The sequence below is a fragment of the Apostichopus japonicus genome, chromosome 4 (genome assembly GCF_037975245.1).
Source record: "Apostichopus japonicus isolate 1M-3 chromosome 4, ASM3797524v1, whole genome shotgun sequence".
Lineage (NCBI taxonomy): Eukaryota > Metazoa > Echinodermata > Holothuroidea > Aspidochirotida > Stichopodidae > Apostichopus > Apostichopus japonicus.
The window spans coordinates 26,507,131-26,533,020 of record NC_092564.1 but is presented as its reverse complement, the minus strand read 5'-3'; the positions used below and the strand labels follow the sequence as shown (position 1 = coordinate 26,533,020).

The window sequence follows — 25,890 nt, the reverse complement described above, 5'->3', positions numbered from 1 at the left end:
ACAGGCAATTTGCCAAGCTAACATACAAATCATATAGTAATTGGCAAAGAAGATAGATCGTAAGCAACTGTCTGTTTTCATTAAGTTTAGCAATACTTCATAACAATCATGCAACATAATGGAAGAAAGTAATAAAACATTTGTATTAAATATTCTCAAAATCCATGGCCCTGATTACACTACATTCTGATAAAACAACAAGCTCTGCATCAAAATGCCTGGTTTAAAACAAGTTTGATCATGATGGTACTTGACAGAGAAGAATACAACAAATTATGAAATACTTCCATCTAGATCAAATATGGGTCTGACCCAGATCATATACAATGGATATCAAAGTATACAACGTATCGTGCAGTGCAACTGTGTAACAAATGCTTCTTCCTTTCATTGGGATCAGATCCAGATTTAATGTGCAGCAACGTATACAATGTATTATGCAATAACACTATGTAACAGTGGTTTCTTCAATCTGTTGGCATCAGGATCTGATCCAAACCTAATGTTTATCAATGTATACAACATAAAAGTATGCTTCCTTCTATCTGGATAACATCTTGATCAGATCCGGATCAGATCCAGGTCACATTTGGATCTATTCCGGATCATGATCCAGAACTGATGTATGTTTAGAACATATTATCATGATTATGCAATACCACAACGTAATAAATTTTTTATACTTCATTTCACCTGGAACTGATCTGGATCTGATCCAGATATTAACTTAAAAAGCAGATATGAAAAGCAGATTAAGCATAAATTAGCATAAAATATCGTTTAAATAATATATCTTTCTTCATTGAAACAAATATGAAGCATTATCTTTAATAAAGCATATGGATTACAGCACATTATTTCTATGTCTATTTTAATATTAATTTTTATCAATCACTAATATTGTTATATTGGTCTTAGAAGTGAACATAACCATCCTTCTCTAGCAAGTTGGTTAAAGAAAAAAAATAAAAGCTATAATAAATCTGATAAAAGAACGTAACTATAAATAAGCACTATGGATTGATAAAATTGTGGCTAAAACTCTAAATAAACATTTAAGACATTCTGACCATTTCCACCTGAGAGGAAAGTTTTCCTAGAACTCACATTTGTACTCCTCTAATTTAAACAAAAAATTCTCTAAATCCTTCCCAGTCTTTTCAAAACATAAAACAAATTTGTAAATATACAATGTAAGTTGGTTAAAATTAAACTTTATATTAATATCAAACAGAATATACATGTCATAAATACTTTAGGAAACCAAAAAGGCCCCGCCCCCTCAAACACAAAAACTCTGAAATTTGCATCTTTATAGAAGAATATTAGAAAGTAAAATACTTGAAAGAAAGGATAGAAAGCTGTTAGCAAAAACTAAATAAAGTTGCAGAAAGATATGTTGAACGGAATAATATGAAGAAGAAGAAGAAGAAGAAGAAAAAAAATGTAACAATTACTTCTCTCTGAAAGTTAGTAAATGAAATATATACACAAAAGCTAACCCTTACCGATGTTTGAATGAATTGCTCCAAAGGTATGATTTCATGTTTACATTCAAAATAATATACAGAATTTCAGTTTCAAAGGATGCTCTATAGTCATGTTCAAAGTGTAGTTTTCTGAAACTTATATTGAAAGGTAATTCCATTAATTACCGAGCTGTAACCAAGCATGATTTCTTTAAAAATGTATTGAATTATTCCAACATTACACACAATAAATTAGGACTACTCGGTTTTAATTGTTTTAATCAGTAAAATTGAGTGCGGTTCCTGGTAGATGGATAAATTCCTATGAATTTAGAAATTACTGCTGCATATTGGATCACAATGAAGAACTAAAAGATGATAATGAGAACAAATTTTTCTTCCAAAAGTACTGTGTTTTTAGTGACTTTGAATAGACGGACAATGTCAAAAAATAGGAACGACTGAACATCGCCATTTCGAAAGATAAAACCCCATTTTTTGGGGGGTTGAAATGCCCCAAAAATTCCAGTCACTAAGTCAAACAATGTGCCTGACATCTCACTGGTTATCATCGTTCCGATATCTTGCCGATAATAACAGGTAAAAACCACAATACTGAGTCCCCCCCTTCTTCGTACCCAATATGCAGCGAGATTGGTAGCGTAATACCCTGTTGCCAAGTCTCAATTGAGACTTGGGGATCGTCTTGCACGCGAATAGATAGTATAACATAAATTACCGTAGGAATACTGTAAACTAATATGTACACAAAACAAGCACAGTTAAATGTTACTACTGTTCGCATATCACATAATTTATAAACCAAGAAACAACAGGTTGAATACAATAAACACACCAGAGATGCTAGGGAAATAAATCAAACTTTGGTGTAAATTCGCAGCACACATGCAAGTAGCAATAATGAATGAGGCATTGCCAAGTTAAGCTGTTATATTACTCCAGACTGCCCTAATTTTTTCCGAATTTTTTGAATAAATATTTCTATGAAAACAGGGTCTTGGTGAAAACTTGAAACAAACTTGACTTATTCCCCCTATCCCACTTCTACCTCCTACTCCCCCCCCCCCCCCTAAAAAAAAATTGTGACCTGACATTATCATTGCTAAGTGTGAAGTGAAAACAAAAGTATCCTTTGTTATTTAGAGTTGGTGTACCCAGAATAAATTAGTTCAACTCCTGAATGTAATCCACGTGGACCAGACCAGAATCCGGTCCGATGCTGCATAAGAGCCATTCGTCTGAGGTCTGTCCCCTTACGGTGAGAACGTCTCCCTTCATGAAGCTCAGTTCTCCCGGGTTTAAAGATACGTAATGACAACGAGTCTTCACACGCGTTCTATTACAAAGATAACAAAAGAACGAGAGAAGAAAAGTTTTAACAAACAGCTTTTGAGGGAAGTTGGATTTGGGTAAAATGGAGAGATAGGAAAAGAAGTTTCTCAATAAAGTGTATGTACAAAGAAACAAAGTTCAAACAGCAAAAATAGGTCAGGCAGTTTAAGTAAAGGGTGTTTATTTCATGGCCATTTCTGACATTGGTGAAAATACTATATTTTCCACTCTTTGTTAAAACAAAACAACGTACAATAGCAAAATGTAAAGGTCAACAGTGTTGATACTGAATATGCTAGAAATTCAAATAATGGCCACTGATGTTAAAACTTTTAACAAGGGCTCTCCTGGCAGCCTGTTGAGCGTTTGTTCCTCCCTTAAACATTTTAGGTGTCTAACTGAACCGAATTCTGGGTCTGTGAATAACTTAGGAAGTCAGAACGGCCAGAAGAGTACTTTTGAAGCAATTTTGAACATGCTTAATTTTTATTTTTTTTAAATCTGGTAGGACACCGAGTGGATGTTTCGTCTAAGGTACCAAGAAAACCCTGGAGAGGCTGGCTCTGTGAATATCTAGACATGTGGTTTACCATGTAGCTTTGTTACTCCTTTCTTTATTATACATTATCCACAGTACAATTGAACTTTGCTTGAAAGTTGCACTGGTAAATCTGAAGTCACTTGGAGAAACAACCCAAGTTGAAATCGTTTGACAACTTCCAGCGAGATTAGTTTAGTCTCCTACCTGATACTGGAATAAAAGCCTCTGTGAGGCGACTGACTCTCCACCATATCCTTTCCACCAGTGATTGGTGTCCCACATCCTGACACGTGCCTCTCGTACAGGGGTGGGCTAGAGGACGTCTTCTCTGCAGTGAGGGTGGCCTCTGATGCAGATGGACTAGTTTTCCATTTTCTTGGCATCATTTGACTGATCCTAAAAAAAATTAATGTAACAAAATTGTAAGAAAAAAAGTGTCTTTGCATTAGAAACTCATCACTGCTAATCTCTTAACAATTTAATCATGATGATTTGTTTTTTTTCAAAATCATTGTTATAGTAATGTCTTTCACCCAATTATTGCCAAAGCCATCTATTAATACTTTCAAGTACATATACTGTTACAAAACACCCCTCCCCCTCCCCCTCCAAAACCTAAGAACTGTTTATCAATGCCAAATTTAATCCTGTCACGAGAAATGAGACTCTCAAATGAAACTCGGTGTTTCTCACGTGTCCATTATGTCCCTGGCACTTACCCTGAGCTCCACTTTGAAGATTTAAACATGGCGCCCCACGTTTTGGTGGGAGTACTCTGTGAGTCATCGCTACTGGTAAGTTGCGGTGAAGGAGTAGCTACCGTATTTGCAAATCCCTGAATCCAGCTCACGCTCCATCTCGTCTCCGAGGAATCGTCGCTAGCGGCGCTCTCGTCGAGACCGTAGACCCTCTTGTGACCCGCAGGTTCACCGTCGCATTCTCCCCTTCTATCCAGCGGTGGTTTGTCATCGGTCTCTCGAACTTCGACGTCCTTCGATCCTGAAGTATTCAGACTTGCATAGTTTTTCACTTTACCGTAAAGATTCCAAACGGAAGAGGCCAATTTCTTCGAGTCAATATAACTCGCTCTACTCTCGTTGGAATCTGAGCTCTTTCCGCTGCTCGACAAAATACTACGTCCAACAACCTTGCTCCCCATTCCTGAGGTTTGCTTTTCTGTTTTTTCTTGCTCGTTACTTGCAATAGCTTGCATTTCTTCTTTGAGCAATTTTGACTCATGAAAGTAATCTAACAGGAAGCGTAACCGTGACAACTGTTTCAGAAGAGTTAACAGTTCCGTAAACAACTCTGCGTAAGGCTCGCTATTGCACAAATTGAAAAAGGCAAGAGGTTCGTAGTACTTTCTCATTATGTCTGTGAAAATCAAATATGGAAAGGGACAGAACTATTAGATCTCAATAATCACCCACAAACCCATTGCATACAATGTTATGTTTTGTATACTTTGCATTGCAATGGAGGTCGATACCAACTTAGGAATGGAGAAAAAAATTGTGTCATAGAGAAAAAGTGAGGTCATAGTTCACCAAGCAAGATGAAAAATAATAAATAAAATGATGATTCTTGGAACACAAATATAAAAGCATAACTTACTTGGATGATCTCGACAATGTTCTAACCAATCACACAAGAGATCCTCACTGAAAAGAAAGAACAACAAAAATAGGAAATTTTGGCTTTAACATTTGTGTCCCTTTTACCTCATCTCAAGAGTAATATTTGGCCAAAACAGGAGACACAGTAGAGGTAAAACCAATTTTGTGGATTACAGTCCATTTTACCATGATTCTAATAAACCCATGCTAAGGTTGGTTCCTTGATTTAAGAGCAAGATTAATTGATGTATTGGTAAAATATTATGGGAAGTATAGACACAGTAGTCTGGGTTTATAACCTCTTCATCACTATATGACATGTATGACATCACACATTATGTATATGACATCACCATATGACATGTATGACATCACTATTTGACATGTATGACATTAATATATCACATACTATGTATCTGACATCACCATATGACATGTATGACAACATTTTATGACATCACTATATGACATGAATGTCATTACCATATCATGTATGACATTACACTATGATATGGATTGGATCAATATGTTACACACTATGTAAGACATCATCATCATATGACATGTATGACAACACCAAATGACATCACCATTTGACATCACTATATGATATGTATGACATCACTATATGATATGTATGACATCACGATATGACATGTCACTATGGCATCCCACATGACAAGACAGAAGTACTGTCAACACCATTCATAATTAACATCTGAGTGAGCACAATCACGGTACGTATCTCACATGGCCATACTGATAGCGACCCTTGCACAGAAGACTGTGCATAGTATGAAGTTAGTTCACCTCTGCTGTTTACTGCAGATTTTGAAACAAACAAGGAAACAAACAAATTTTAAAGAAACACTAGCTGTGGGTCTAAGGCATACTTCTCATATGACCAGTTTTATCAATTCATCTCTGACACTTACTTCAAGAGGCCCATCACAAACGCATTGAATCTCAATGAGGATTGCTGTTGGATGCCCGCCTCTGAAATTGTGTTGAAGAGACCGTTGAGAGCTCTCGTACCAGGACCTTGACAAAGAACAAGAAATGTGAAAATCAAATGCACTGAATGAATATTTCCAGGTTCAATCTTATTGGGAGGAAGCGCAAGGGTGGAACTTGTTGACAAATATTCAATGGTACAGGTATATCCGTTTACATTCTGAAATCCTCGCAAACAATATTGATCATGTTTGCAAATACAATTCTTTTACACAACAAACCTCTGGATTCTATGCCATGTGTTATAGTAAACAACAACAAATTATTACAAAACTTCTGTGGTAACCAAGCACTCTTGTTTATCAGGAAGTCTTTTTTTAAAATTTAAATGTTGTATTTGCATGAGGTAATTATCAACTTTTATCCATCAAAATCTTTTCATCGAAAAGTGGAGACTATCGAAAGACAAGAGTTGAGTCAAAACAGAAGAGTAATTTATCACGACATGCATATATGGTGTTGTAATGCAACCGTCACTAAATCAAATCTAAGTGATTTTTGCATTTCACACTACAAGGATTTGTAGATAATATGTTGCAAACTAGAAACAGAATATAACAAATCTGTTAGCAAACTGCTAATCAACTAAAGAGCCTGTGTAAGAGAAAGTCTTAAAGTAAGTTGGCCTGACGTTTTGATCCTAGCAGGATCTTCTTCAGCCTCCGAAGAAGATCCTGCTAGGATCGAAACGTCAGGCCAACATACTATTACACAAACTAGAAACAGCACAGATTCAGCACAGTAAATTGAAATTCTCGTCTGTTGAATGACCTAGAAGGCACCCTCTGCCCCTAACCCTCCCTAACTGCCATAAACAGTTGCAACTCTTCTCGCATAACTTATTCAAGGTCCATACATATGCAGCATACTCTTTGGAAGAAGCCTTACCTAATTCAGTTGTTGCCTGAATGACGATCCACGATGTATTTTTGACCCTTCCCATCAGCCAGCTGCTTGAATACGGTTTCATTCCATCTTTAACTAAGCCTTCGATTGCGGGACAAAAGCACTTTGCGACGAGCTGACAGATGACTTTGTCAAAGAATGCCGTTTCCATGGTTGCCTGCGGATAAAGCAAATGAAGTGGAAAGATGTTGTTACTTTCTGTTGCATAAATTAGTGATAATCCTCGGCACAGGAAAGTTAGAAAACAAATTGAAACCAAAGATATATAATAATAATAATAAATTCAGGACTTTGCTTTCAGCGGATTCCAAAGTTGACGAGTTGAAATGAGAAAGTCTATCGTTTTCAACTGTTTCTTAAGGTAACGCAAACTGAAATGGCTGTTCTTTGATCAACCTGAAGTTTCTTTTGCCTTCTGAAGCTGCAAACTTTTACAGCTGTAAATTATATGGAAGGATGGTTAATACCGCTGGACAAGATACACAAAGTTCTTGACAGCTCTATATAGTGCACAACTAGACAGTTGGGGTGGTAGAATGAATAGGAGGAAGGTTGACTGGAAGTGACCGATAACAATTGGAGGTCAGTGTGAAAGGTTACCAGGTCACTCTTGACACTTTAAGGCAAGTGTGCAGTTGTTATGGGGGAGGACAGGTAAGCGAGGAAGCAAAGCAAATCTTTCGTTTGTATCAAAAGCAAAGTTCTGAAGTAGTAGAACTGAAAATTTGAACTTTTAATAAAAAACTTTTGTCCTCAGTTTTGCTTAGCTCACAGAAATAGGTCGGGTCAAACCAACTGACAAACTCAGAATGGTCTAACATGCAGTTTGCTCTACTTGACATCTTTTCAAATCTATCCTTGTATTTAACCTTCTCCATAAGTCCTCCCTTTACCTGTCTTCTCACTATTATTGCACTACCATCTTCAGTCCACCATGCTTTTACTTGACTTTTTTTCCATAATCCTGAATTATACATTCTGTTTTTTATGACTAAATACTTGCTCTCCCATTTCCTTTTTCACCCCCAATTTTTATTCCAGCTATAAACTTCAAATACAATCTCTTCTTCCATTTTGCATCACTTTATACTACAATACACATCATAGTCATCATGATTCAGTAAACTAAAATTACTCATCTATTTTTACATATTTGTAGAAAACCCTAATTATTTCAAATGATATATCATACTGAAAAAAAAAGTCGAGCAATCCACATGACATAATTCGATTGGGAAATAAAACTTTAGACCAGAACAAACTGTAAGTAGACAGACTCTCTAGTAAACAGGATACTAAATTATTTGACAGATTAAAAATAGGCTGATCTAATCACTTAACGACGTCGGGATAAAAAAAAAACACTGCATGAGACGGAGTACAGGGTGAAAAACATATTGCGTAATTAACCACAAAAACAGCAGAGTCCTGCCGATTGGATAGAATAGTCTGTTCTGATGAAGACACTAACATTCACACCAACATGAAGCCAAATTGGTCTGAGCCCATGAAATTTGCAGAATTTGTTTGTAAAAAAATCTGCGAAGGTCATAACGGTTTTTTGGATCTTATTGCATTCAACTTGAGGATACGAAATTGAACCAAACTGTTAATAAAGCTGACGGTAATATTGCAACTGAATCCATAAATTCCATATGGGTTGTCATTAGGTCATACATCCTGTTCGCTTTCACAACTGGTCATCCAGGGGTTGAGAATACTTCTAGGGACCCTGCTGAGTGAATCCTGTTTGTTTCATGGGAAATGATTAATTACACACATATGCCACTGTGCACTGCAGGATGTTAATCATTATAGTGACAAATAATACACAAAGCTGTGCTGCAGGTGCTCAATTTATATCTGCACATGATCTGCACTGAGGTGATTTAAACTAACTCCCACCTCCCCCCCACCCCACCCACCCCTTTCTTCTGTAGGGCTAATCTCATACAGCAAAACTAAAATTACTATAGTAAAATGTGATAATTTTTTGGGACACAAAATTCAATTTGTATTGTGAATTAGCTCTATATACTTCTGCCACAGTAAACAGTGGAATATCAGTATTTACTGTAGGGTAATCATTTCAGGAAGTGGGGAAATATGTCATGAATACCAAACTTGGAAAGTTGGCAAGAAAGTGGGTACAATGTGACTAAACATTACTCTTGAAAATAAGGGGTACATATGTGCAGTTTCCTCATCAAGCGCACACTGATTAATTTACCTTAGCCTTGCCTTCAAAGAGTTGTTGAACTTGCTGAATGGCTGACTTGATAGCTAGCACCAGGTCTGTAGAAAAATGAGAGAAGAATGAGAACAATACTTTGGCAAGTTTTAGTCAATTATTGCTAATTAATGGGAAGGTATATAGACACAGTTTTAGTCAACACAATGCTTTAAAGGTTTCCTGAAAGAAGTTGCTATTTAAATAATTGTAATGATAATAAGACAAACATTACATATATACACTCACAACCCATACATATATAGCTACATACTGTACATACATACACTCAATTATGTACACCCAAGGCCATATATATACACACATATTATAGACATCATCCCAGATCTACTACTGAAATTTGTCAGATGCGGGCACAGAAAAAGTTCATATCTCACAATCATATATCATTCCTAACTATTACTATATTATTAATAATAACTGGAATATTCCACAGTCAGAGCTAACTAATGAAATGTCACTGTAACAATATGCCACTATACAAGACTACAGTATAGCTACATGTATATGAGCAGCACACATGGCTGGCATTTACATAAGGCAACGCTTGACTGGCACTTCAAGGATATCACATGGCTGGTACAGTACAGTACTTATTCAGCTTATTGTGTGGAAGCTATTTGACTGAAACTAATGTATATATTCCATTCATAGACTGACATATAACGTGACATTTAATAACAATAACCAACAAAATCTTGAACCCTTTTTTGGAGATATGAATGAAGATTTGTAGACTGAACTAAACTGCTTGAGTATTTCGGGTCATTTAGTATACAACTTCATCGATGACCAAATGTTCTTACACATGTGTATAGTGTGCAACATATCTCAATCCTCTGATATATTTACAGTATTTTCAATCGGCATAAATCACTTGAAAACAACTTCAGACCCAAACGTAACAATGGCAGTGGAGGTATATCACACATAAAAGATATTCTATTATTAAATTAATTCTGTCACAAATAAAAACCTCTTCTTCTTTGATAATGGTTTTGCACAAGTCTCAAATCGATACTAGACTAGTGTGTGTTTGTGGATGTTGTTATTTCATCATTTTCTTTCACTCACCTCTCTTTTGGCTGAGGAGGTCCAAATCTTGCTGCCTCTCATTGCTCTTGGGTGATACCTTCATCTCCTGAGGGGGCAGCGCATCCAGTATATCCTCCTGCCAAACACCTCCATCCCCATCCTCTTTAACCTTAGAACAGACCAGAGGATGGCCTAAAGTAGAGCTTGTATTGATGAAGACGGTTTGTGGTCTGGTATCGCGATACAGAGATGGCGTACTCTGCGACTGGCTTGGCTTGTGTAGTTGCTCCAAAACTAGCAATGAGAAGACAAGAAAATTTGTTGTTAGTTAAAAAGGTTTAGCAATAATCCACTGTGGGGTGGTGTCCAATATCATGCATAGGTTTTCCACTCTAGTTTGGTCGACTACTAAAATTACTATAATTTTTCATAATTGCTTCCAAATTCAGAAGAATTAAGTCAAGACATATTTCCAGATTTTGATCATATTCATATAAAGACAAAAGTCTATGACTGGAAATCACGCTCTGATGTCAATAATAAAAGAAGGAATAGTAAAGCTCACAGAACATGGGTGACCAGTTTTGACGTTTCTAGCACATTTAGGGGGTATACATACTGTACTGCTAATTGCAGGATATGAATAAACAACCTTTTGTTCAAAAAAATTGTCATTGGTCTATTCATTATAAAAAGTCAACAAATTCTACACGATTCAAAAAAATAAAATAAAAAACACTCCAGAGAAAGATAGAATGAGGGAGCCATACCAATAACATACATACTGTAACACAGCCAATGTCACCTTTAAACATATAAATAAAAAGACAATGACTACCAAATTATAACATACGATACGATAAATGATCCAAACTGCTTGAAAACTCCCATCATAATACAAGCACTTCTGGTTTCTTGGATATTAACTTTGGAATACTATGGAATGTATTTTATGTGGTATTCATAAATATGTAAAAGCAACATCTTGTCAATATTTAAACTGACTGAGGAGGGAAACATTCCTCATAATTTGGGAACAAATATCAAACTGCTTTCTTTTTCATTTTACTTCATTCAGTTGTTTAAAGTAAAATTATTTGTGACAACTCACAAGTATATAAACTGAGTACTACCGCCAAACGAATCAACAGATGGTACTTGAAATGAGTTTCAATTTGAACATTTGAAATGAGAAACACTCTGTTCTAATCAAATACATACTGTACACAAGGTAGCCACTCAAGCTATTTGCTAATTTCTGTGCAGTTTGTATAACATGCCTTCAAAACTGTGAATTGACAAATGTGTGCATTATGTGATATCAAAACATATATAGCGTTTGACATGGAAAAACACAGAATCAATATTTGTGCATAAAAATAAATTATGTAAAGTAAACAGACGTGACTCCAGTTAGGATATGTCTACCCAATAAAGTGAAGATTCTCAGCATGTGCAGTATATACACAATGTCCAATGACATTCTAGACATAATTTGCATGCCACTTAAGTGCTGGTACTTCAAAGACACATGCATTTTTCATAAACAGAACTGTTATTATGTATAAACTATCACAGTAAATAGAGGCATAATTAAGCAAGCAGAGACTTAGGACAGATTGCACCAATCTGCTTTGAATTACTTTTTTACTGTTTTGTTTTTACTTTTTTTAACTGTTCTGTTTTTTACTGTTTACTGTTTATACTATTTTACTGTTTACTTTTTACTGTTTTGAATCAGTTTTGAATTACTCTGCATGGAGAGATGAGATTGCCAGAAAGTGGTATCACAGACATGTCTACAACTAAGATTTCAAGTTGTGAAGTTGTGTTATCTACTTGCTTAAAAATCTTATGTACTAGCTACAAACAAATATTATCATGTTATAATTGACTGAAAGTTTTAAAATATTTCACTGAAAATGTTAACCATTAAAGACCTTTCTCAGATGGAAGGAACTAAGCAAGTTAGCTCAGTATAACACATTTGTGATAAATCGTGTTTTGTGAGTCAGTTCAAAATAATTAATCATTCGCAAAACAAATGCATTGGCCTTAACTGCTTAATACTGGCAGAAAAAGAAAACAATAAACACTGTACAGTAGGCTTCACAGGGACAATTAGTATATATAGCTGGATATAACTAATGACAGGAGGGTGTTGTTAAACATGTCCTTGGAACGGCTTGCTCTGCTATGGAAAGCATAATTTCAGAGAGAGAGAGCCAGCTGCGTACAGTATGTAATGGCATCAGTAATGGTGCTCAGCATACAGTATTAGTGATTGCATCAAACACATAGTACAGCATACAGCCTATAATGTACAGAAGTGAACAGAAAAGAAAAAGTGCATGTGTCCTATTAATACTTTGGATAAACAAAGGCGACATTATTGGCTGAATTTTTTCTTTTCTTTCGAACTCTTCCCGAATGCGCCAAAATTCTAACAAGAAAGTATGTCATCATACTTTTGTGATTATTTACCAGGCCATAAAATTTTAAAAAAAAACGGACGTTTAGACCGTCGAGATGGACTGCATAATGGGGCTTTCAACTTATTTAAACAATCAAGTCAGATCAACACAGATTTTTAAACTAATCACATTATTGGTTTTATCCTACCCTTAAAGAGAGGATTTTTGGACCAAATAATCCCTTAGAACTGCACACAGCCAATAAGCCATTGAACTTATTTTTCACACAGTATATGTTAGGTAAACCCTTACACTTCTATTCGAAGTTGTTTTGGTTAACTCCGCACAGGTTCGAATCCTCCACATACCACTGTAGAGCAGAACGCAAAGATATCCATTTCCTCCAAGAAAACTGGAATCATTAATTACAGTAGCATCAGTTTGACAGGTTATGGCCACTCTTTGATGTGGTAACTATGGCAGCAGCCAATCAGAAACCCTGTTAACAAAGTCTGCTTGGAAATTTTGAATATTCACAGAGCTGCATTATAAATCTGACTGCAAAGTACTGTAGGTCAATTCTAAATTTAGGTATTTGGGAATTAAAGGACTAATTTGCTGTTGAACATACAGTATGAAGGTAACAGTTTAGTCTCCTATTGATAATTTCTTACAGTATGTACATCTAAGCCATGATTAGGCCATTAATATTGAAAAGTGTTAGCTATTACGATGCTCATTTGTGTCGGGTGACATTATTTGGACATTCTTCACTTCATTATTAAACATCATAATAAATATTAACCTTTCAATAATTTCAAACTCAATATACTGCTTTAAGGTTTTTAGGTGACATCATCTGATCTCAAATTCTCTCAGCTGTATAAAAAAATGAAAAAAAAAAAATCTATATTAGATAAAAGCAAGCTAAAACCCTACCCTACTTAATGTAGCCATTTTACAGAATTGCCAACTTTTTTTTCTTTTCTTGCAATATGGGGAGAAGACCTTCAAAAATACTGACAAGTAGTATTTATACGGTAAATTATTGAGTGTGCTAAGTGCTACTCATGCAATTACAAGGAGAGACATACATAGTAACAAATGGTGACACTGTTGTATACATCAAGGTTTGCTCCACAACAACATTTAACAAATGAACACCAACATCGAACAAGGAATCTCTTTGCATGCTACGGAAAGTGCTTTTTCATGCACAAGGACAGCAAGCACAATCAAGCAATACCTTTGCGACATCTGTATTCCGCATCCACTTGATGTATGGGCTTCAGTGGTTTGTTCTTGATGTATCTCACAGGCGTCTCCTTGGAGACAAAGTTCAGTCGGTAGAGGTTGTCTGGTTGTTTCCTAAAGCCATCTGCTACCGATTTCATTGGCGAGGTCGATAAATCAAGATCCAACTTCATTGCCTGAACGGGAGAACTATCTTCACGTTCGAAGGGAAGAACTTCAGATGGATAATTTGGGATGTCTCTCTTCTGGCGTTGCACGCCTTGAGAGAAGCAAGACGACAGCATCGAGCCGGTGAAATCCAGTTGGTTTATGGTGTCCTCTATCGGCTCCGGGTCAAAGAGCGGCTGCCGACCAGACGGTACATCCTCGCAGAGAGAATCTTCGTATATCTCGTCGGTGACCTGAGTGAAAGTCTGGGATTGGTACAACTGTTCCGACGAGAGGCTGTACAGCGATTCTCGGAAGACGCTGTCGTCCATCTCCAACGACTCCAACGACTCCAACGAGCTGAGACTGTCACGGTCGGAAAAGTCGTCCACCGACTGAAGAGGCAGGGCGTACACCGATCGATTCGGAAGGGCTCCCTCAGTTGCGGTATACAGAGGTAACTTGTTGGCGGGATTCTGGAAGGTCGATCGTGAGCAGGAACAATTTGGAAACTGATACGGGGAGGTCATGATACCCTTGTCCTCCAAATGCCTGGACCTGCTGAGCCATGCAGTTACCTCGGACGTCGTGGAAAAGTTAGCATTGATGTCTGCAGTACTGTCAGGGAAGAACGGGAGCTTCGTCTTCCTCACCGGCGAGTCCAACTCGCAGAAAGACTGGCGACTGGTAAATATGTCTTCCCAGTCGATGAGCGGAGCCTGCTTTGTAGACTTTTCGTTCACGCTCACAGACCTATCGAGAGGAGGCGTAACAGTCTGTGACCAATTGATCAGGTCACCTCTCTCCTCTACCGGACTTTCAACGATCTCCTCAATTGCACAATTAAGCTTGCATAAAGCAGGAGGATCCGTTGAAATTGCTGATTGCACTGTGATAGCAAAAAGGGTTTCCAAGAGTGAACATGAAAACAACAGGGAGAAAAACAATGTGTGCATATATTCATGAATATAACTTGAGGGTTATTGTCTGCTACTACCTTGCAACAGAATGGTACCCACTAGCTTGGAGAAGCAAGAATGTTGTGCTTTCATTTAAAATTCTCTTAGCATTTTACATCATCATTTTGAAGTAAACTACACAACAAAATATTGAACCGACTAATTTCATCTTCATGGTTTTCCAATTTTTTTACTTTGAAAAGTCAGTTTGTGTGCATATGAATGAGTAAAGCATTTTTTTCTGGCCATTCTGCCATTTTTTGCCAGAATGGTTTTCAAGTTTGTAAGATTTTAGTCTCTGAACTTAAGAAAAAATGACCACAAAAAGGTTTTGTGAGTGAAAGATAAATTGATTAAAGTCAATGTAGACAGCGTTTAAACCAAAGTGTAATAGCATTGCAGGACAACAACATACAGTAAATCATCTCCAAAGCCAAAATATAAAAATAAAGACAACCATAATTAACATTTCAAACTCAGTAACTCACCCTGATTGCTCAACCCATTTTTGCTTGGGTTGTCAAACCCTCCTGGTGCGCTGAGGGTCCGTAGCAGGCCAAGTCCCTGGTCCCCTCCGTTGGTGTTGGGCTTCGCAGACGGCCTCTGAATGTGCCTCAGTTGCAACGGCAAGAAGTGAGGGCGCTTCACTTTGGGAGAATCAGGACTCTGATCGATAGGAGAATTTATTCCCGATTCTGGACTGCTCTTTGTCGAGTGGCACTGCTTGGACAATACCTCCGTCCAATGAGTTATGGTTTTACTATTCAGTGCGAAAGAGGTCAACTCCGTAGTGGATTCCGGTGACCTGTTCCTAGAGTCTGCCAATTTGGCGAACGTAGTCACCTTATTGTTGGCGCCGCTGCCGCCGCTCTGCCTGTTCTCTGATAAGTTCTTCTCTCCTTTCCTCATCATCATAGTCGAATCAGATGACATATTGGATGAAAATGGAGATGACAGAGTAGAACTGGTTTGGTCGCTCTGTTCTTCGATATTCTCACAATTCTTGCTCTCTTCCATCCTGGCCGCTATTTCAAAGTTTCTGTACAGCATGTCATAGTTCTCGGGGCAGGGGAAGAAATCTGAAGACACGGACGAGTTGGAAAACGACGAGATCGTCCGCAGGCTCTCGTTGGAAGAGGTGGTCAGGATGCTGTCGAAGGAGTTGCTGGCACTGACCGTCGACACGGAGGTGACCTGCTTGAAGGGAATAGCCGATGGAGATGTGGTAGGCTGGTAAGCAAAACTAGTACTATTATACTTAGAACAGGTCACAAACTCATGCAGGCTGTCCTCGTCACCGGTGCAATCGCTGTCGATGATGAGAGGCAGCTCCTCCTCGTAGTCGCGGCTGTCTTCTTCGTCTTCTAGGTCACTCTCGTAATCACTGAGATTGACCCTGGATTCCTTATCGTATAGTAACCTCTCCTGGACGCTTACACTCGGGAGGGTCTCCCTCACAGTGGAAGCGAACGGACAGTGCAAAGTGGTCACGTTCGTTGTCGAGGGTGGCGAGACGGGTCGAGTGATTAAATTATCGTTTAAGCTATCTAGACTGAAAGAAAAGTCCTCACATAACCTTCTCAGGTTAGGCAAGGTTGCTGGAGTTTGCTCAGGAAGGTTGCAGTTACTCTCCAGCGAGGAATAATCGTCACTGGCGCCCTCTGTCCAGGGTGTGGTATCCGTGTAGTCCCACTCGGCTTCTAAATCCAACTGAAGTTTCCTTTTGCCCCGATGGCTGTGTGGCATGGTCGAGAGTGGAAAGTGCTTACGACTTCTCCGTAGATGGTTACTGTGTTTGGAGTTTCTCCGATTGGAATGACTCGGATCCCTGTCCATAAGGGGTGCGCCACTGCTCACATCCGGTACTGCCATGCAGACAGAGGAGGGGGGTCGGCTTTATCCACACAGAAGACATCTCTGAAATAAGAAACAAATAGAAATTGCTCATTTGAAGTTTGATATGCCTGATATTTCTCTTTCTTATGATAAATTTCTTTAGAGGGAGAGAGGAACATGTGGAACACTAAAATCCAACGTCCTTTATTTGTGCACTTTTCATGTTGTTCGAAGTTTATTCACATAACAAATGTAATCAGAAGAGGATGATAAGCTAGATTCCTTTGTAATTTACCGTACTACAAAAAGTAAACAAATTTTTATTTAATTCATTCAAATACAAGTTGCCATACATTGGCTTTTCACTGAAACAGAAAGGAAAAGGTGTCTTTATTTACATGTACAAATGGGTGTACCAGGAAACAGGTGTCAGGTGGTTCGAGAAGGAGTGGAGAAAGGGGAGGGGGGATTGGAGCTGCAGAAGGGAGTTTGTTCCCTGTGGCAAGGATGGGTGCCCTGTCCTTATCCCTTGGTATGCTATGGTATCCACTGCATGCATACCACAAGAAATGACATGATATCTCGCTGCGATAATTTTCACGCCCAACTTACTACTGTATGAAGTGCTACATATTCAGTGGTGATAGTACTGGTAATAATAATATTGTCCTTGTAATGTCACCACAGGAGTGCCCTTAAATTGCAGTGTACACATAATGTTCAGTTGCCATACCAGTAGCATGAATTATGGACTAACAGGAATCTGTATGCGTGACAATTCCAGCAAAATTAGGAAAGAACGACAAATTTCAAGACCAGGAATTGAACCTATCACAAATGAATAATTTTTATTGACTGATTATAGAACTTTGATAAAAAGGAGGCAACGCAAGGAAAGAAAACCCAGAACAATTTACAATAGAGTATTACCAAATTTTACAAAATAATTACTTATCTTCAATGGAGGGTTAGCAATGAGTTGTGTCTTTATACAGGCCATGAATGGGAGAAATACTTTGATAGGTTACTAACTTAAATACCTGATGATTGACTTAACTTAATATATATAATTTAATCAATCATTTTTTAGAATAGAACTACTGTAGTTTCAGAGGTAATCTAAGTGCCATCCTGGTGATATTTATTTTCAATTTACTTGTATATATGTCGTTTTTTGCAATTTTAGCATATGTTTTGTGATGAGAGTGAACTTTAAACAAGAAGTGATGTCTTAAATGCAGACAGACAAAAGAAGCAAAGTTACAAAAAAGAAGAAGATTTTTTTTTGTCTTGGCTTCCTTTTACAACATTGTTTTAACATCAAATTAGGTATTGTTCATAACTTTCACTGCAGGGATAGTATTAAAGCTTATATTCAATACTAATGAACATGAGTATATTGACAATTCTGATGAATCCACTTAAATAGAAACTTTAATTTAAATTTTGAAAAAGAAGAAGAAAAAAGAAAGAAATAAAAAACATTTTTAGTAGTAAAGTTATAAATCTTTGATATTACACTGGTTAGCTTCAGGTTCACTTTTGGCAAGGAGGACATGTATGTATGGCACGTACTGTATGTATGGAACTTTTTATGGAGATCCTTAGAATATAAATATTTTTTTAATACTTTTTTTATAATACTTATTTTTAAAGTTGAAGTTTTGGAAACTTGATTGCTGGTGGGGTGTTTCAAGTAGAGAAATGAACCACTTTGACATTAAAGCAGAAAAAGAAGAAGAAAGAAAAACTGCCAATTTTAGTGCAAAGTAATAATTCTTTCATTTTGAGAATTAATTTTTTTCTTGTAAGTTGTAACAATCCCAAACTGCTTTACAGTCAGTGGTTCTGATATAGATGTACGAATGTTACATCTGACTTTAATAATAATTTTGGGTACATTTTCTGTGTGCAGAAACAAATGTGTCATCAGTTCACTGTTGACTTATTTCCAAAAAAGAACTGTATCCAACCTAGTAAGAAAACAACCCCAAAAATAGTCTGTTGTTATGGATGTATAATAATAATTGTAAACAAGCTGGTTAAAACAAAAAAGAGAAAGTCAGGCAAGTACAGATGCTTTGACATCCTCAGCAAGATAGCTATATAAAATACCTTAGACCATTCGTATTTTTAAACTAATATTCAAATAAAATTACATAATGGCTTATAAAGTTTTGACACAAAAGAATACAAGATAGCTTATAAAACTCACATCACTCGAGAAACACAATAGTACTGATACTAGCCACGAAGGTAATGCCATTACTGTGACCAAACCGCTGTACAAGATATTGGTCCTAACATCCACAACAGAACCACTCAATTCCTTACACAAATTTTCTTCCTCACAACGACCACTCGATGTTCAAAGCCAAATAAATAATCAATCTTTTACTCCATGTCTGTGATTCAGAGTTTCCTATTCTTCAAAAGATGGATGGAATCTCTTTCCCTTTTTCGAAACGTCCACCCGACTTAAAATTAACAAATCTCAATTACAGTAAAGTGTATTGCAATAGTAACTGTACAGTGCATGACAAACATAACTAAAATTCCTCCCCAGCTGACAACCAAGATGTCTGCCGTTGACTTTATTCCGAACGCAGCCGTTGACGTCGGGAAGTAGCTGTGGGAGCATACATAATTAGATTGTCCATCCAAATGAGAGTCCAACGCGCATGATCAGGAAGTCTGCCGTTGATCAGCGCTTCCCTTAGCTGAATAAATGCACGGTAAGTCATAAGGCTCATAGGTGGGGTAGAACGAGATTTATGAGTCAAAAGCTGACGAGGGGGTAGAAGATATTCACAGACAAGATTTAATGAAAGATTTAAAAACCAATAACAAACAGAAAAAGATCTTTAAGTTTTGCTATGAATGTCAGTTTCACAAGAGGACTTGTTGCGGAAATGTTAGATATAAATATGCTACACGAATTCATCATCGTTGGATGAGTAATAACAATTTGTATGCATGGTATTGTTGTAACATATGCACATATCATATGAATTCATGTTTGATTGGTTTACCAAAATCCAATATTTTAGGTTATAATATTGTAGGGGTTCACTGGCAATTTATAGAATATAATAGATTTAGAATGGAGAGGAAGGGAGGTAGTACCTGAAAGGGTCAATGGGGGAGGGGGGAGGGTGATGTGCGGTGGTAAAATCTTTAATGTGGAATTCATAAATAAAGAAGGGGAAAGACAGGTGGAAATGAAGGGGAAACAAAAGTAATATGATTTTATTTCATACTCACCAAAACTTGCTGGTTTGGGTATTTATGGACAACGGTACTTACCTGTCCCTACATACTGAACGCACTCAGATCTACACCTAGCCGACAAAAGTTGAATTGAAAAGGGAGAGGAAGTGGATATTGACCCCTGAAGTAGATTGATTGGAGGGGGCGGGGGTGGGGGGAGAAGGGCTCGAGGAGGTGCACAATGCTTAAATGTTACCAATTGTTGAAAGATATTAGTGCATATATGTAGAATGGAGACAGGTAAAAGAGGAGTGAAGTAAATTACATGCATTTTTTGATGTAAAATATGTTTGAACATTTCCACTTCTTATTCTGAAAGCGTTAATAAATTCCTCCTGTTGTCGTTCACACATACTGTTGTGTATTGTGCACTAGATATAACAAACAATATTCAAGGTTAAGCAAAAAAACATGTTTAATCAATATATTAATATCCATCTAACTTGGCCGTAATCAATGAATCATTCTAGCTTCAGCTACCTCTTTTAGAGTAATATTTTCTCTTCTTTTCTCAAGCAAGAATCTGCAGAACATTTCTCAAAACATCATTGTTTAAATATGTCATCACAATTCATAAAGAAGGATAGTTTCAAGTGGCAGCCAAAGATGCACGTCATATCACAATAATATCCTACATTGAATGGAAACTGGAACCCAAATTGAGATTTATCAGAAAGGTTTGTTTTTCTTCAAAATGACTAAAATTTCCTTAATCAATGTAGCATCATGTAGCATTCCCATATCTTGATATGAAATTTGTAGCCAGTTTACGGTATAGGACTGAGACAGCAGTGCATGTGTGTGAGTCATCTGGAATGTAAATGAATGCCAAGGTTCAAAATAAACCTTTGTCATGGATGATAGATCCGGTAACTTGATGCAGATATGAAGTCACATCCTCCTTGGAACAAGGATCCAATGAAACTGCTGAGATGATGAAGTACAGTATACATGCTGACAGATATAGTTAGATTAGAGAATAATTTACTGTTCATGTTTGTGTAGCCCTCTGTCCCCCCCCCCCTCCTCCCCCTGCCTTGTTCATGCTATAGCCTTTAGGTACAGTAGGGTCACTGAAGAGGGAGCAAACTATTGGGATGGGGCTAAAATTATCTTTTTATTATTGCTTTATTAAATTCATGAATGTATTTTGAACCTTTTCTCACTTAACTTGTTTGTTACTGATCACATCAGAACAAGATCGTAATCTTGCCAGAGCTACTGTACTGTACCAATAGAAGCTAGGATTTTGGCTAGATGTCACTTATGTACACATCAACCAACCAGCATGAAGTATGCCTTCCTAACCTATCAGATTAATAACAAGCTGTTGCGAAATAAGTCAACTTGTATGCAGGCACAAAGTGAAATGAAGAATGCACTAATGCAGTAGGATTAGCAGCGACCTCTCCTACAGCACTGTATATATATATATCATATAACTTATTGCATGGTTTACAAAATCAATTATATTCATTGAAAGTGATATGCATTTCAGTCTGTGAATAAGGAAAGCAAACTATGAAATCATGGGAAATTCATGCATCTAACACAAGTGCATTGATCAATTGTAAAACATTACTCTACTCCTCACTGTTATTATACTAGGTATACTACTACACAGCAAGGCGTACGTTTCTAAACATGTACACACTTTATCACTTGACTTAACCTTGTTTACAACAACTTAAGTACCACACATGTATGTGTAGGTGGAGGGATGAAACAATGTACCGTTGTAAAACAAACCATGTAAAGTACCTACTGTAGCCTACATGCATGGTTACATTATTATACATACCATGTATTAAATTTGTGTATGAACACAGCAAAAACAATCATCCCCTTAACATGGATTTTAGTTTTAACCATGAGGTGTTTTTTTTATTTATTTCGTGAACGGATACTACCGTTCTGATGGTTTAGAACTTTGTCATTTTGTAAACACGTATTTTACTTTCCTTTGTCTGTTTTAACATTTTCATGCACACTATTAACATATTCTATGCACCCTGTATACAGTTACCCATTCGGGAATAAAGTAAAGTTGACATCACATAAATATTTTTTATAAATCAAATTTACTGAAGAGCTTCTTTGTTATAACTAGAGTAGCACCAGTCATCACCAATGGGTATTGTAGCTAAACTGGTACGAAACAACATCCATGTACCATTGGTATTATAATGTGAATCAAAATGAAGCATAATATTAAATGGTACCAAATACTCTGAAAGACAAACTTGCTTTGTAAGTGTCAAAATGACAAATTCACATGATTCACTATTTTGAATATAATTTGACAAATACTGAAATGTTTCAAAACCAGAAAGTTTATGAAATGCTTCTAATTCTGGACATTTTTCCACTTACCAGCAATTCTGCATTAATTTTATACTCTCTAAAAGAAAGTTGTTTACAGTACTAGCCAGAATTAATAACTCTATACAGTAGCAACATTGTGTATCCTAGCTGATCAGTTTCAAAGAGACTTTTAACAGCTAGAGAGGTTATTTATTTTGACAAAATTGCTGGGTACTGATTTTATGTGCAGTATGCACTTGGTTCTACCACTTCTATAATTTTACTATTGAGGCTCTAAGCTACGCCTACAGCAGACAGTATTGTCAGTGTCATACAGTGTATGATTCAAAACTGTACATGTACTGTTTAAAGGGTGTGAAAGACTCGCGCAAAAACAAACGTCTAATGCCGGTAATCTGACCTAGTTTCGAATGAGGTGTAACAGAAGTGTTAGACACCACCATCCCAGAAAATACACACACAGCTTGCTACCGTCGGTAATGAGACACTAGTGTACAGTCAGTACATACTGTACAGCTGCGGTCAATACCCACAGCACAGTGTACAAACAATAGAGCGATGGACATCTCAGGTCCAGCTATTAAGATAACAAGGTATCCTGTTTCATTACTGTCTGCATTTTGTAGCAACGCGAACAAAACATCACTTGCAAGCAACGGAAAGTTAACTTTTTCAGGTGGCCGCACGCAGTTTGGGGCGAGTCTTCAATGCCTTTAAATGTATAACATATTTTACTGCAGTATAGTACTGTACCTGTGAATTAGCCAAACTCTACTGTACAGAACAAAGTACTATACAGTCTGTTCAGTGATTAATTCATATGGTATCGCATCGCAAAATGCCTTGCAAAATGGGCAAATTGCATATACTGTACAAGTGCAAAGACGCATAGCAGCTTTCATACACAGAAACCATACAGTACTAGTATTTCATAAGAGCCAATGTTCATATACGAACTTCAAAAATTGCTATGCAAAACTTTGTACACTAATTATTCTCCATGCAGTGCAAAGTACTGTAACAGATATCATTGGGTACATACAGAACATAAATTAATAAACCTCAAATTACTATCTAGAGATATGTACACTAACGTACAATATATACTTCTGTATGCTACACATACATTTGAAGTATATGTTCCAAAGAAATTTTATACATAAATTACATTGCACAAAAACTTGTGACAGCAAACATCCAAACAATAGAAATCCATCAGACATATGAAATTGTATCTACTGTAGACTGGAGGTGTTAGGGGGATTTCCATGTACAGTTAAATACTATACACATGTATGCAACTTACAGCACACGTCACATCCAAAAGTGAATATTTACAGCACATACCAGGGAATAATTTATCAAGCATTGCATCACAAATGCTTCTGTATGCAAAATTGGGGAAGGGGGGGGGGGGAAGGGGAGTGCAAAGATGCTTAGTAGTTTTAAACACAGAATCCAAATTATTTTAAGAGACAAACATTTGAGGCCTTAAAAGTGCTACCGAATCTTAGACTTCTACATGATGTGATAAAAAGTTGCATATGTACTGTACACGGTATGAGGTCGCGCAAATCATTCACTGAAAAGAATGAACCTAGTAAAAGCTTGACAAAGTTAATGTTAAAGCCCTTTGAACATTAGAGCCTTCGATACTGCTACGCAAAATTTGAGCATCCAATTCTTCACTGTAATACTGTAGGTCAAGTTCCTCATATTACAACACAAACCTTAATAGGAAAATAAGGGGTTAATCAACGGTCTAGCGTGCGTTACTCACAGGATTAATGCACGATCGGGGGATAATGCAAGCGATGCACGAGGGCGGAGCCCGAGTGCATCCAGCGATAGCATTAACACCCGGAGTGCATTAATCATGTGAGTAACGCACGCTAGACCGTTGATTAACCCCGTTCATTCATACACTACAATTTGTGTGGGGGAAAAATCATAAAACAAAACATTTTTGGTTACATATAACCAAAGATTTATTAAAGTGATGCCCCGTAATTTTACCGTGCGTTACTCACAGGATTAACCACGGTCAGCTGACCTGAATGGACCAATAGGATTTAGGAGTCTTTACTAAGTATGAATGAACATTGGATTAATCAAGTCATAAATCATAGCCTGGCAGCTACCACTGTCGGAAGAATGCATTGCAATGATTTATTATTCATGTTAATAATGACGTGCATTGAAAGGAGGCCTACTATATAACTTGTTGTATGCACTAAGCACTATGCACAAGCTACTAAGGTACTATTATGAAGCCTTTGTCCATTGTGGTCCAGCATGGTATTTAGAACAACGATACTTACTTGACCAACTTACAAAACAAAATGGAAAGTAACTTGAAACCGACACCATTACAAACATATAGCAGGTGACGAGCATTCACAAGAGGAAATATTTTAAGGATAAAGATGGAAACTAGTATAGTCTTATCATGTAGATTGTGACAGGTGAGACAAGAGCAAAGTAGACCTAAATTTTAAAATTAAAAGCAGTACTGTACTTGATGTAAATTACTATGTTAGGTGTGTATCACAACTTTACATAGACCTTTGATTTAATAAAAATTTGTAAAAAGAAAAGTCCCAACATCTTCAAGACAAATTTCTTAACTGTGTAACATTATAGATGGATAGGGCTTACTGAGGAGTAACATTTATCAGGCCAAGCATTTTGGTAGCAATGAATCTCCATTCTACTTATAGCTTACAGCCAGGCCTATAGCCCAAAAGACTGTAGTACATAACTATGGGTGTCTTGAGTTACATTGGACCCATAGGCATAGGCTAGTATTTTTAGTGACAGGAGGCTAGTTAACATGGTACTGAACCTAATAAAATAAATTTGCTAGGCTAGACCTAATTTTGCACTAGCCTAAGGTTGACGAAGGAAACAATGCAAAAGTAGGGAACCTACCGGTAATGTACAGTCATTCGAGGTCCAATCAGAGAAAACCAACGGCAGTACCAACTGATTTAGGCTACGCCTGCCAGTGAGACCAAACACATGTAATTTTTAACTTTGCCTTTGTCTTGATATGTGATTTAATGTAAACATTCCGAGTAGAAAAAAAACTCAGACCGGTATCTCAGACTGACAAGAACCCGAACATAATACTTGGATGTTATCACATCCCGATTATCAAACTGTTTGACATTAAAGTTCTGGCAATCCTTTGTACTACTGTATGTTGAAAATGCTATCGTGCCTTGTAATCACAGACTACCCGCCTTGGACTGTCTTTTCTTGTAATTGAATACCAAAGACAATGCAATTGCATCATACCGGCGGCTGATGTTCTCACGAATACAACAAACATGGGCAGTGCATGTATGTACACAGTAATATCCGGCGGCGCACGAAATAAAAATAAACAGCTTTTATTATTGTAATGATGTGACCAGACCTCAATACTTGATTGAAATTAAAATTGCCGAAACTTTAGGCCAGGCCTACTCGCTTCACGAACTCGAACGTTAGGCTTG

General features: G+C 37.1%; 1 protein-coding gene across 3 annotated transcripts; it reads right to left on the bottom strand.

Annotated features, from left to right (window-relative positions):
• Nucleotides 1-1,300: 1,300 nt before the first annotated feature.
• Nucleotides 1,301-25,741, bottom strand: LOC139966976 (uncharacterized). 3 transcript variants are annotated; one of them, XM_071970516.1, is made up of 11 exons: nt 25,322-25,741; nt 15,448-16,876; nt 13,846-14,889; nt 10,225-10,479; nt 9,130-9,194; nt 6,882-7,056; nt 5,915-6,020; nt 4,978-5,024; nt 4,083-4,737; nt 3,568-3,759; nt 1,301-2,826 (listed from the first exon to the last, which is right to left on the bottom strand). In XM_071970516.1, exons 2-11 carry the CDS (start codon nt 16,829-16,831, stop codon nt 2,655-2,657), a joined length of 4,095 nt encoding a protein of 1,364 aa, XP_071826617.1. In that variant the 5' UTR covers nt 16,832-16,876; nt 25,322-25,741; the 3' UTR covers nt 1,301-2,654. The 3 variants fall into 3 exon arrangements, with proteins under 3 accessions (XP_071826617.1, XP_071826619.1, XP_071826618.1); XM_071970518.1 differs by having other exon boundaries at nt 25,636-25,741; XM_071970517.1 differs by lacking the exon at nt 25,322-25,741 and adding an exon at nt 19,011-19,449.
• Nucleotides 25,742-25,890: the final 149 nt, after the last annotated feature.